General features: G+C 44.4%; 1 protein-coding gene across 1 annotated transcript in view; it reads left to right on the top strand.

Annotated features, from left to right (window-relative positions):
• The window catches only part of LOC119399087 (uncharacterized), a 52,255-nt gene that overhangs the window by 32,646 nt on the left and 5,737 nt on the right, over positions 1-13,872 (top strand). The window contains exons 7-13 of the mRNA XM_037665902.2: positions 810-922; positions 1,697-1,854; positions 2,568-2,666; positions 3,319-3,433; positions 5,857-5,929; positions 6,897-6,969; positions 10,684-10,718. Coding sequence (XP_037521830.1) covers positions 810-922; positions 1,697-1,854; positions 2,568-2,666; positions 3,319-3,433; positions 5,857-5,929; positions 6,897-6,969; positions 10,684-10,718 — 666 coding nt within the window. The remainder of the gene's footprint in view (positions 1-809; positions 923-1,696; positions 1,855-2,567; positions 2,667-3,318; positions 3,434-5,856; positions 5,930-6,896; positions 6,970-10,683; positions 10,719-13,872) is intronic.

The raw sequence follows: 13,872 nt of genomic DNA, 5'->3' as shown, positions 1-13,872 counted from the left end.
CGTGTTCTCGTAGGTGTGTCCTCGTATTTTACGCGCTGTTTCGAACCCATGAACATAATTACGATTACCTTTCGTCCTGTGCAACGATGCTTAATAAAATAAAAACTCACAGGGTCCTTTATGCGTTCGCCTAAGACGACTCGAAGGCGAAAGCCATCTTATTCTTTTTCTTCTAAGTCGATATATTGATCCTGCACCGCCTCCATCCGAAAGCTTTCGCACCTGACGTGGTTTTGCACTGCCTCCAGGATCGGCGGCATTGCAAGCTTTCTGCAACTCACCTGGTTGTGCTTTGCCTCCGCGATCGGCCCACCTCTGACAAAGCGACGATGTCACGTGATGACCATAGGCGTGCGCAGGGTTCCCCACTTAGGGGGGGGGGCAAAGGTTCATCGCAGCGCCCCCCCACCCTACTAAGTCAATGTATGGGGCAGATTTTGCGCCCCCCCCTCTTAGTTAACTAGAAGGGTCAAGGTACGGGACAGATTTTGCGCCCCCCCTCTCAGGTGATTAGGGGAGGCGGCCGCCCCCCCCCCTGTCCCCCCTGTGCGCAGCGCCTATGGTGGTGACGTCATCGTGTACGTCATGATGGCGTCATATGGTGACGTAATCACTCGTGCTGACGCCGACGCCGAGGGATGACGGTCTACGCCGACGGTCAATTTTCGCGTTTGATGAGGAAATCTAGGCTTTCGGGTTAATATGTGCATGGTTGCATTTTTTTTTTTGCCACTGTCTCATGCTTAGAGGCGTGGCTTTTTGAGGCCTGTTCGCTGAGCAGCGTATTTTCTTTCTTCTCATTGGTCTAGCTGGTACAAGTCATTCGTGCGGTTCCCGGACAGCTACTGCTACACGCTGGACTACAGCCGAATCGCGAACGAGTCGCACCCGCTCAAGCGATGTCGATATCCTTGGGATTACGGTGAGTGCTACAGAGTTCGGCACGACAAAACGCGCATAGTACGGCACGTTAACAACATCTCAGATTCGCTTATTATAATTATGTGCAACCAACTGTACACACGCGGAATGGATACTTCTTTGATTTATTTCCAGCGCCTAAACGAAATAGGAAAAAACAACAACAAAGAAACATACAGACAAAGGAATGGTAGGAAGGGCAGCGTTCTTACTGCGTTTTCTTTCTGTGTCTGCATGCTCCTTTTTTTCCTACCCCCCTTACGGTGGTCTAGTGGTTATGGTTCTCGACTTCTGAGCCGAAGGTCGCTGGATCGAGTCCCAGGCGTGGCAGCAGCATTTCGATGGAGGCGAAAGTGCTTGAGGCCCGTGTACTTAGATTTTGGTGCACGTTAACGAACACCAGGTGTTCAAAATTTCTAAGGCTCTCCGCTACGGTGTTCCTCATTAAATATCGTGGTTTTGCAACCTAAAGCCCCGACAATTATTATATGCCTTTTCCTATTTATTTTAAGCGCTGGAAACACATCAAAGTTCAGTAATCCACAGTGAACTGCCTAGAAATTGAAGCAGTACAGTGATTGAACACTACCCAGAGCAGCGAGATGTGCTGAATTTCGGCCTCCGTCACCGTACACACCATAGACATGTGCTGGGGGATAGAGGGCGCTGCGATCGAGGAGAGGCCTATGTAGTTCATACGTTTATGGGGCCTACTTCATGTTCCTCTTTGTGAAATGTCCGTGTCCGTGATTGGTTCGTTCGCTGTTCGTCGCAGAGATGACGTCTGTCATTGGCTGGGACGTGGCGAACTCCCTGGAGGCGGACCCGTTCGGTGCCGACGCGTCGGTGCACGAGCACGACACCAACTCGGCCGAACAAGCGCACTCGCTGTTCTTCGAACCCCAGTCGAGGTACATCATACTCGTCGAACAGGTACCGAGGCTCATAACACAATAAATAAATAAATAAATAAATAAATAAATAAATAAATAAATAAATAAATCATAATCAATGAAATATTTAACATGCCCTGTAAGACTACCAGGATTTGAGCGAAGGGCACGCGTACAGCAAATATAGATATAGAAAAGGAGAAAAACTGCAAGAAAATATAAGTAAAGAGGAGAAAAAAATGTAAGTGAAAAGTTGGAAGTTATACTGTACAATAATGTATTATAGGACAATTGGAACTGTAACTTTATTTTTGAGAAATGTAGATAGTAAGTTTCCATGAACTGTTTGAAACCGTAGCCAGAAGCTTTATAAGGATCCGAAAAAGTTCATGACAACTCATCATCACCAAATTCATGGAAACATGGTTATATAATGACGATATACAAGGTAATAGGCGCCTTCGTTAACAGATGATTAGATGTGCACGAAAAGTTGTGTTTGATAGCAAACCGACTATGAATCGAGTAGTGCGGGAGGTGATCATACGTCATTCAAATACATTGCGAATAACATATCTACTTCTAACCATTACTAGCATAAAATATCTTCACATTGCATTGTTCACAAAATGTTGTGCAACGTGACAGGTAGGGCTTGACGGCGACCTATTTTCCTTGTGTTCGTTTGAACAGTGAACTAATGAGCACTAAGGCGCTCGCAGGCTTTCGCTTAACGACTTCGCTTCTTCGCAGCAAACGACGCTAGCGCTGCCCAAACCTTACCAGACTAAGTGCGTCAACTACGAGCTGATGAGGAGGTCCAACAAGTACTACGGCATGATGACGCAGAATGTAAGTACGGGTAACAACAAATCAATTTGGGAAACGTAAAATCAATCGTTGAGGTATAAGTGACGACAGCTGTAGTAGGGCGCGTACAGTGTAAAAAAAAAAAAAAGAGAGAGAGAGGGGGAGACTTCTCACTCTCTTTCTAGAGTCCTGACATGTCACGTATACGACTCTCTTTAAAGAGACACGCGAACTCTCTTTGGAGATGTTTATACTCTCTCTTCGGAGTGTCGTGTTACCCAGAAGAGAGTTAGCGTGTGTCTCTTAAAGAGACGCTCGTTAAAGTGGTGCTCAGTACGAGTTGCAACACAGGTAGCCATGGTTCAAGGAGCCCCAAGCCTATACTGTAACTCCGGCAAACGTGAAATTGGTTGGGGGAAATACCAGTAGCCGAAAGAGTGTTTACATCCCTGATTGTTTTCTATGTCGGCGCCACCGTGCAGTGTTAGCGCCGCTTTGACCACGGGCAGCATGTTGCAACTCATGTTGGGCGCGACTGTACGTGACAAGTCGGAACTCACGGAGAAGAGTAACACACATTTTTCGTTCTTTCTCTTGCTTAAAGTGTACTTCTCGATACCACCATCCCTGTTGCGCTCGTACACAAATGAAGCATTCATGTGTTGTTGTTTTTTTGTTTTTTTTTTCTGCGCAGCTCTGCTACGAGCAGTGTCGCATGAGGCTGTGGATGAAGAACTGTGGGTGCATTTCCAGTCGCTACGCCTACCGGGATCTGGAAGGAGCTCCCATTTGCTCCGAAACGAAGACCCGTAAGTATTCGCGTAAATTTATCCTTGCAATAATGTAATTCCTGTTGGTAATGCTCCACCGCCGTAATTCGCGTGACTGTAATGCTCCTCCGCTTTCTCCTTTCCCTATTCCTTCCCTCCTCATCATCATAATATTCTTTTTCTTCCACGCCAAGCGTAATCACCGCGCGTTTTCCTCCTACTTCTCATCATCATCGTCTTTTTCTTCTTCTTCATCCACACCAAGTTCAACCACTGTACGGCTTCCAGCTACTCGTCATCACCATTTGAAATATTTCTAGTCGCTGCCGATTTATTGTTCACGATGTGTTGACACTTATCTGCAAATAGAAAGCTAGCTAAGATATTCTCCGTTGGTCCTCGCTCATAAATTTTCGTGTTTACAGCAGCGCAGCGTACACTTTCCAGCTACAGCTTCACATACAAGTTGTCCATCACGCAAAATGAAACACCTGCGCATCATTGTACTTAACATAGACCTATCACATCAGGAGAAAGGGAGATGGGTGTATTCGCCGCTCCTCTGTCAAGTCTGTCTGACAAGGAGTATACGCGTATCTGCGCTCCACGTGCTGCAGTCGACTACGCAGCCATCCACGTGTGTGCTTGCTTGAAACCCATAAAGGTTTTCTTTTGTTGTTGTTTTATTTGTTACGTTGTTATTCTCTGAAAGTGACACGTCATCCTCGCTGGACACTATTCAAGGTTACTACGTATTTTAAATAAATCAGTTGCGAGGCCGCGCCCGTCTGTCTCTTCTTTCTTTGTGTCTTGTCCTTGCTGCGCAGTTTGTTAGAAGATGACCTTGTACCTCGTTGTCGCCATAGGCGTGCTCACGAGAGGGGCAGGGGGCGCGCCCCCCCCCTAGTCACATAAAGGGGGGCGCTGCCCCATATTCTAACCCAATACCTTTACTCAGTCGGACTTTTCACGTCATTTCTTAATGCGCAGGTTTACGGCTACGCATGTTTTCTTTCGAAGTCGTCCAAGAGGAGGGGCGGGGAGGGGAGGGGGCTGCGGCGAAACTTGCCCCCCCCCCCCCCTAATGAAGAATCCTGCGCGCAGCCTATGGTTGTTGCTACAGCTCTTTTAATAATTACAACTGTTCGCCTTATGTGCTTTGAGAGCGCTCAAGGAATCACATCAACTTATCCTTAATGCGTATCTCTAACCTATCGCATGTGCTCTACCCTACGCATCGCATTATGAACGACTCACTTTTGCTTTCCACGTTTATGGGAAGAGAACGTTTGAGATTCCTCCAGACACTCATTTTTAACATTTGCTGTCTTTAATAATGACCTCCGCAGGCATATACTGTACAGTTAGGCAGTGAATCGCAGAACAAGAAGAAATGTAACGCCGCTATCTCATTTTTAAATCGAGCATATTTCCCAGTCCGCGTTGTAGGAACATGACGCACAAATATGTGTCAACTGGTGAAAGGTGGTTGAACAGAGAACTTCACAAGCCAACGTTTCAAACAAGAGGACTTTGTCTTCCTCAGGGCAGCATGTTTACGTGCGCCTTGATCACTCTTTCCCAGCAGAGAGCAGGAGAGCAAGCTTGCGTACAAAGAAAGAAAGAAAGAAAGAAAGAAAGGAAGAAAGAAAGAAGAAAGAAAGAAAGAAAGAAGAAAGAAGAAAGAAAGAAAGAAAAGAAAAAGAGAATAGCGATGCGCCTTCAAGGGTCACAAAAAAAAGTAAATAAAAAAGAACTGCAAGAAAGAAATAGAATATTTGAGATGGAGGGGTTGGCGTGACAACTACTTGCCCTGTGGATTTCTTGGTGACAATTTCGTGAAGTCTTTCAAGTCTGTGATGCGACTGCACCCCTGCACTCGAACACGTAACATACCAGTGCACGCAGCATCCGGCAGTGGCCGTCGTGTCGCTATATTACGCAACACTCAACGATTAGGGTAACGATGTGGGCTTGCCGGTATGCCATTTTCGCTTTGTAATAGCGCAGCAAAGAACGAGGACACACGGGCAAGGAGACATCTGGCGGCACACGGCGCTGTGTCCAGAGGCTCCGCCTACAGTAACCAAGCAGTCTCTATTCCAATAAAGCTGTTTCTCTCTCTCCCTCTTTCACGATGAACATTTGGTTCTGAAGAAGACCTCCACATAGTCGGCTTAAAAGTTGAATCGCTGTCATATCTACAGAGAAAACTTGCGAGTTATTCTCTCGTGCTTATCACAAACGTCACAGCTCATGGAGTCGAAAATGCTTGAGGCCAGCGTACTTAGATTTAGGTGCACTTTAAAGAACCCCAGTTGGTCGAAATTTCCGGAGCCCTCCACTACGGCGTCACTCATAATCATATCCTGGTTTTGAGGCGTTAAACACCAGCAGTTGTTATTAAACGTCAGGGCTCTTTGTGACTCTCAGACACCGTCTCTCGTCCCCTTCTCCCACAGGACAATGCGCCGAAGTGGACGTGGCACAAAAGTTCACCAAGAAGTGCCTGAGGAAGTGCCGCCAGCCTTGCAAGTGAGGCAACTTTCTCTGGATAATGTCATTTAATAATTTGGAAATTACTAGGTGTGCCATGTTTGGCGTGTTTATTACAACCGTAAGCGCAAGGAGGAGAATGGATCGAGCTTCCGTTTTTTTCATTAGACAAAGCCTAATTTGAAGCCAGCAGTTAATAAAGGCAAGGGAAGCACAGGAGGCAATATTTGTAGTTTCTATTGAAGCGTAGTATGGATATCATAAAGTAAGAAGGAAATAAAGAAAGCAAACGAAAACAACTCGATTCCTTGGGTACGGAACCTCGCATTACGACTTTCTTTTTTCGTTCACTTGAATTCACTTTTCATTTGTCATGATTACAACACTTAATTAAAAAAAACTACAAATAACGACCCGTACGTTTTTCTTTTCTTCATTATCTGTTATCTTCATGTTCGGTTATCATAACTATATTATACTGATATTATTATTATACTTAAATATTTTTGTAACTTCGCATAATACACAGGATAGTGTTATAAATCGCAGGTATGCGTATTCTCTTTAAATCTATGCGAGGTAACGGCAGAGGATGCAATGATAGAGACCTCTGTGACACTTTATGAAAGTACAGCGCGATAGAAACGCTCGTCTAGTTCGCTTAGTGTGTGTTTCGGTCACATAAAAAAATGCAGCCAATTGTTCACAAACACGTCGCTGTCAAGGCTTTACATATCAAATTAGTGTATTGTAGCTCCTTACTGCGTTGCATCCCGTGTAGCTTTGTTCGCCCTGGTTAAACTTTTCACCGCAGGATGGCACCACGAACGAGGATGCTCACGTGTACGTATCCGATTAACCACGTGGCCTTTGGAGTATTTGCGGAAAAGTTAACAATATCTGTTAGGTTTTATACCGGAATGTCAACGTGCATGCGCCCGTCTACACTGTCTTTCACTGTTGTGGGTGAAATGACTACTTGGTTCTGGTTGTGAACGCACTGCAGGGAAATCACTTACGAAGTTCAAATCACGGCACAAGGTCAGAAGGAGAGCGCCCAGGAAGAAGAGGAAGAAGCGGTAAGCGAAATTACGGTACTTCCAATAGTAAAAAAAAAAGAAAAACTCACAGAGTTCCTTATGCATTGACCTAAGACGACTCGAATGCGCAAGCCATCGTCAAGGCGTTGGACTGGGCTAGTTGGTACATTGTCAAAACGGATCAATACCAGCGGGAAACACAGCAAATAGTGAAAAGAAAACCGCGGGACCAGCTTATAAAAAGTAATAATCTTCTTTTTCTTCTCAGTCCATGTACTGGACCTCCCGCGCCGTCTTCGGAGATATTTCTGCACCTAACGTGCTTTTCCACTGCCTCCAGCGTTAGAAGCATTGCAAAGTTTCTGCACCTCACATGGTTTTGCATGGCCTCCGTGATCGGCCCACCTTTGGCCAAGCAAAGATGTCGTGTGATGACGTCTCCATATGACGCCATGTATGGGACGTCATAGTGACGTCACGATGACGGTATAATGACGTCGAAAATTTTGGCCATATGTGACGTCATCACGTGATGACGATCTTTTGCATCACTTGTGCTGACGCCGAGGCTGCCGGACGCCGCTGGTCAATTTTCGCGTTCGATGAGACATCTAAGGCTTTCGCCTTAATATATAACAGCGATCTGATATAGAAAATCACCAATTTGTACAGATATGATGGAAACATTAAGGAAATGGATAGAATATCAGCACCTAAAATTTCCATGGAAGTCTCAGAGGAGTCAATCTAGGTGATCACATGTTATGATCACCAGATTTCGATGTCGTGTCTGCCCATTAAACTTGTATTTACGCAGGGCTGGTCTAGCGATATCGTGCCGCTGTCAATTCTGCGAAGAAATAGAAAAAATAAAACATTACTTTTTGCCATGTCGCAGATATTGATTACTCAGAAAAATACTTTTCGGTTATTCCGTTTTCCGAGGTAGTCTTCAACTTAACTGCAGAAATTGTACTAAACTTTAGTTCCTCCGTTTTGGGACATTGCCACGTGGATGCCTTTGATGCCGTTTGTAATTTTATTCAAGCTACTAAACGTACACCATTTTATATAATCTCTACTTTTAAAATATTCGTAATATTAGAAATGTGTTGAAGTCCAACATATATATGTTCGAAATTGTTCTGGTCAGATTAATACAGCTCTCTGGCCTGCTTGCTCAACTGCACATTAATCGCATTATTTATTTGTTATACTATCTATTATTTCCTTTTTATTTTATTTTTAATCAATGAGCACTGTTCAAATTATCATCTAAATATTAAGATACGAAGTCTTGGCCAATGCCCCAGTGGATGTGTGCCACAGTGTTGAGGAAACAAACAAACAAACTACACACAAAGAAAAAACAAACTAACTAAGTAAATAACTAACCAACCAACTAAATAGCAAACAAACACCAAGAAAGAACTTACAGCCTTCTGATTACATTCGACTCTTGGCCTATTTGCCCGTATCCCCATGATAGGAAACAAACAAAAAAAAAGAAAAAAAAACGAACAAGGAAGCAAGCAAGCAAAAAAAAAAAAACCAACCAACAGACAAAAGATAGTTGTTTCCGCCGTACAACCGCATCAAAAAGACGCTGATGCAACGCAAGCTTGTAAATTAAATGACGCGAAACTTGCGTCAGTTTGAAGAGATCGCATCACATCAAACTCGTTACCTGCGCGCTGCACACACAAAAACATTGGCTTTGAGTGACGCAGTGTGTGGCGTCACTTGTTGCGCAGCGTGGAAATAAACAACACGCCCTGACAACCATAGACGTGCTGCGAGCGCTCTTCGCGATTTTGTAAAGTGGACACGAACCTAATGAACTTGTCTGTGATTGACATTTAATGTTTGTCCTAATCATATTGTGATCCTAACGGACAAATCTCGCAGTCATTTTGTCTGTAAGTGCATGGAAAATATTTGTGTACATTCCGTCCGCGGTAATTGAGCGTGGCCGCCCTCTATATTTTCAACTATGCCCACAAGCACATTCCTTGTACGGTCGCGATCACAAGTATAACATAAGAGTTTTTGATTATGTCCTTTTAGTGGTACGACCACCGAGTGACAGTCTGGTTTCTTTAGGTTTTCGGAGTATTCAGAAAAAGACTTTTAAAAAAGTAAAACTGGTGCGAAATTCATGGATTTGGTTCCAGTTAAATTATGTTGGATGCACGTAATACCGGAGCCTAAGGTTGCTTAAGACAAGGGCCAATTAACTGGCACGATAATTAATAAAACTTAACTGAATGAGTCTGTTGAAAGAGCAGGTGGTTTTCATTGGGAGCCGCTGCGATCGTTGCGGCACATGGCGGAGCGGATCTCAACCACACGCTTGTTTCTACGTGGCCTCTGGGATCAGCTTCGGCAGCGCGACCTAACAGAAAGTTAACTCAACGAATACACCAGGGCACACGAATGCCGACGTGTGTGTGCCACTTACCACACACCCAAATCAAGGATTAGGGTCACTCGAAAATTTTAGATACGAAGCAGCTTATGCTCAGGGCTATGTCACTCCCTCCCTCCGCCGTGCGGCGTCCACCCCCCCCCCCCCCCCCCCCGCGCATCCTCCTACTCTTCCTCTCCTCTCCGGCATTCCTCCTCTCCTCTCCGGAAGAGAGAGAAGGTTCCGCAGTATCGCAGAACCTGCGACACTACGGAACCTGCGATACTGCGCAGGTTCCGCAGTGTCGCGCGCGGAACCTGCGGCTCCGCGCAGGATACTGCGAAGGGTTACAGGCACGACGGGAAGCGCTGCATACTCCGCTGGGGGCGCCACTGTAGCTCCGCGCTATAAATGACGCGCGCGCGTGCTCCGCTCCCAGTTTGGTAGTTACCATGGAAACGAAATGGTAAATATAACGGTGGCTACAAACCTTAACTTAAACGACGAACTGAAACTAATGGGAACTTGCGTCGACCCCATGCTGCTTCGCATACTACTCAGAGTTCCCTACGGGAAGATGGTGTAATTTTTTTCTTGTTCTTTTTTTGTTAATATTGGTCCGATGATGTGCAGATAGCCGGCTCTAACGCTGTCTACCTTCCCATGTTTTCAGCTCTGAATAAAATAAAAGTAAACACAAATGTTCGCATCGCGTTTAGTAGTATGTTATTTATTCGACCGTTTCATTAAACCTTTACGGTCACGCGAATAACAACTTGTACGTTTGGATCTAAATCTACCCAATCCTCGCTATTTATTCCGAGAAGTTATTTTTCTCTCTCCTTTTCATGACGTCGCGTGAAGTTTTGCAATCGCCATCATGGCGTGAATCCCCTAGCCGTGCAGCAAACATATGAAACGCCACAAGAGCTGTGAAAACGAGACGCGATCAGAGACGATAACGCTGATTGCTTTACATGGATGGCGCAAGAAATACGCGGTTTTCTTAATGCATCTATTAATTTATCTAACACTGATAAGAAGTACTTTATTTCGCAGGAAGGAATAGAGGCAGTGACGTAGCAAGTATGTCCTTTATTATGATGAACGTGTGTACATAACAAATATAACTTAATTCTATGACTTGCAAACTCTTAATAATGTTCCCCGATAAAGTGCCGTCTATAGCAAGGATACTAGACGAAAAAATATATAGTTTCCTGGTTATATCTAGTACTTTAAGCGGCACCTGATCAGGACTGTAATATTTATATGTTCTCATTGCCACTGAATCAAATAAAAGGTACAAAAAAACTCTCATCATCACTTCTTTAACTGTGTTGCAGGACTATGAGGAGGCAACTCCTAAACGTCCCGAAAGGTAAGCAGGTCATGTCAATTAGAGGTTTATTCTCAAACACCTCTGCTTATGTGCATATTTATGTGCGTACATATGTACTGCAGTGCATACACATGTGCATCGCATGCATGTGTGTGTTAGGAAAGGGATAATTGACAAGCACCCGTTTGTAGCACGAAGGCACAAGAAAATCTATATAAATTTCCCAGTATATATAGCTTCTAGGTGAAGAAAATTTCGTCCTAGTCCGTGGTTCGAACCCGGGACAAACACTTTTCCGGAGCGGTCGCCCTATCAATTCAGCTAACCAGGATTCAAGGAGGTGGCAGTGCGATGACTACTTACTCAACAAATGAAAGCATTGAACACTGGATATTTGCACTATTCACAGAATTTGCAATATTTGTGTCCATGTGCTTCAAGTTTTTGAGTAATTCGCCCTCGCGCGCTGCCAATTGTTGGCATTAATGGCTAGCTCAATTGGTAGGGCGACCGTCCCGGAAAGGCGGTGGTCCCGGGTTCGATCCCCGGACCGAGACGAATTTTCCCTCAGCTAGAAGCTTTCCTTACTGAGAAATCCGCATGTATTTCCTTGTAGTTTCGTGCTACAAACAGGTGGTTGACAATTATCCGTTTCACAACCCCTTCGCCACCTTGCGGGAATCCGCAGAGCTCATTTGCAATATGCCTGTGGTGTGTGCCTTTTCGTCCGTGCCAGATTCAACGCTTCCTAGACGTAATTGTGCAATATTTCTACCGTGCTAAAGCACGCACTGTGGTTAAGCTCCTTTCAGCGCCAAGTCAGTGGTATCCAGTCGAAAAAAGATGTCGCAGACATTTAGAGAGTGTACGGAGACTGTACAGGTAGCAGCAACTGCCAGTTCAAAATTCATGCGTAAGACAGAAAAGACGATTACTTTTAAGGGCTGGATTCTTAGTTAGACACAATATTAATGAGAACTAACAGACAATAATGCCAGAGGAAGTATAGGGGATGTTATTCGTTGTAATTAGGATAAAGTGTGAAGAAAGTAAAGTGGACGAAAAGATAACTTGCCGCCGGCAGGGACCGAACCTGCGACCTTCGAATAACGCGTCCGATGCTCTACCACTGAGCAACGGCGGCGGTCATCTCCCCGTCCACTTTAGAGGGTATATATGTGAATTGAAACTTAGGAGTGTCAGTCAGCGCCAGTCGCAGCCATGGCGACGAGTGTGGAACACTCTTTTTTCTGCCTTTTTGGCGTCACGTAGCACGTGATCTATTTACGAGCAGGCAGTTGACCAATAATCCCTCGCATACTACCTGAAGGTATTATGTCTGCCAGAACGAGACCCTCGCTATGAAGGAAAGAAAGAAGATTACTTTTAAGGGCTGGTTAGACACAACAATAATGGGAACTAACAGACAGCAAATGCCAAGGAAAGTATAGGGGGTGTTATTTGTAGTAATTAGAATATAAATGTGAAGAAAGTAAAGTGGACGAAAAGATAACTTGCCGCCGACAGGGACCGAACCTGCGACCTTCGAATAACGCGTCCGATGCTCTACCACTGAGCTACGGCGGCGGTCATCCTCCAGTCCACTTTATGCGGTATATATGTGCATTTAAACATTGGAGTGTTAGTCCGCCGCGGTGGTATAGCGGTTACGGTGCTCGGCTGCTGACCCGAAGGTCGCGGGTTCGATAGTCAATGAGAGTGAGAAGTAGAGGGGGGATACATTTTCAAAAAAGAATAAACAGTAATGCAGCCTACAAGACAGTAAAATAACAAAGAAATAAACAAAATTCAATAAGCAAACAAGGTAAATCATAAAAAAAGGATACAAAAATGCGACAAGATAAGAAAGTAGATGAAAGACTAACGAAAAAAGAACACAGACAGACCAGTAAAGAACCGGAGTTAAAGGAATCTGGCGGAAAGCGCTTGAGTTAGCATCGAAACCTATCAGCATTTAGTAATTTTACATGCTCATAGGTTATATACTATACTAAAAACAACAGACACTAAAGCCAAGGAAAAGATAGGGTACATTATTTGTAATCTTAAACTGTAGTGCAGTAAATATATATGACATAAACGTAAATTCAACGGAATGAACATAAATGGAAAGCGGGCGAACAGGTAACTTTGAATCATTTAGGGACCGAACCCACAACCTTTAGATAACGCGTCCGACGCGCTACCAATTGAGCTACGGCGGCGGGCGTTTTCCCGTCCACTTTACGCGATATTTTCGTGCAAACCGGGGAGTGTTAGCCATGAGGTGATTGGGGAACACTTTTTCTTTTGCCAGCTGGCGTTACGTAGCACGTGGTATATATATATATATATATATATATATATATATATATATATATATATATATATATATATATATATATATAATATATATATATATATATATATATATATATATATATATCATAAAAATATTTTGTCGCGGACAGCCGAAACGGCCGCGACCTTTTGAGAAAGGTGTGGTCGCCTTTCACAATCGCGTTTTTGGTGCATATAACGGTATGGGCTCAGAACCCGTTTCGGATTGAGACACGGGGGCCAATCATAAAACATTTCGACCCTACGGTCACAGGACAGCGCCAGCACTGTGGGGAGGTGGCGGACACCTACCACATGGTGTGGGCCTGTCAAAACAACTCAGCCCTTACTCCTCACCCGAACCCTACCCGAGAGGACTGGGAGGCGGCCCTGCTCGGCTGCTCAGACCTTCAGGCCCAACAGGCCTTGGTACAGAGAGCCAGGGCGGCGGCTTCAACCAATGGGGTCCCGGAATAGAGACTCCACCTAGTCTGTAGGAACCTCTAAAGAGGTCCCACGCCTCTCCTTGTAAATAAATGCTTTTCACCACCACCACCAGCCGCGTTCACATTGTGAACGAAGTCGCAATTGACGAGAATTTCGACTTTCGCGCTGGTCTTATGCAAAATAATTACTGAATTGACGTTTTCCTCAAGAAAATGAAAGCGAATTCATGTAATAGGCATTTAGTTATTGTTTTCTTGATACTTTAGATAATTCGGCATTCGGTTAGTTCGGACAGTTTTACCGGTCCCGCGAAATCCGAATTAGCGAGCTTTTTCTATATATATATTATATATATATATATATATATATATATATATACATATATATATATATATATATATATATA

This window comes from Rhipicephalus sanguineus, chromosome 7 (genome assembly GCF_013339695.2).
Source record: "Rhipicephalus sanguineus isolate Rsan-2018 chromosome 7, BIME_Rsan_1.4, whole genome shotgun sequence".
Lineage (NCBI taxonomy): Eukaryota > Metazoa > Arthropoda > Arachnida > Ixodida > Ixodidae > Rhipicephalus > Rhipicephalus sanguineus.
The sequence above is the reverse complement of the archived record's forward strand: the minus strand, read 5'-3'. Positions and strand labels throughout refer to the sequence as shown.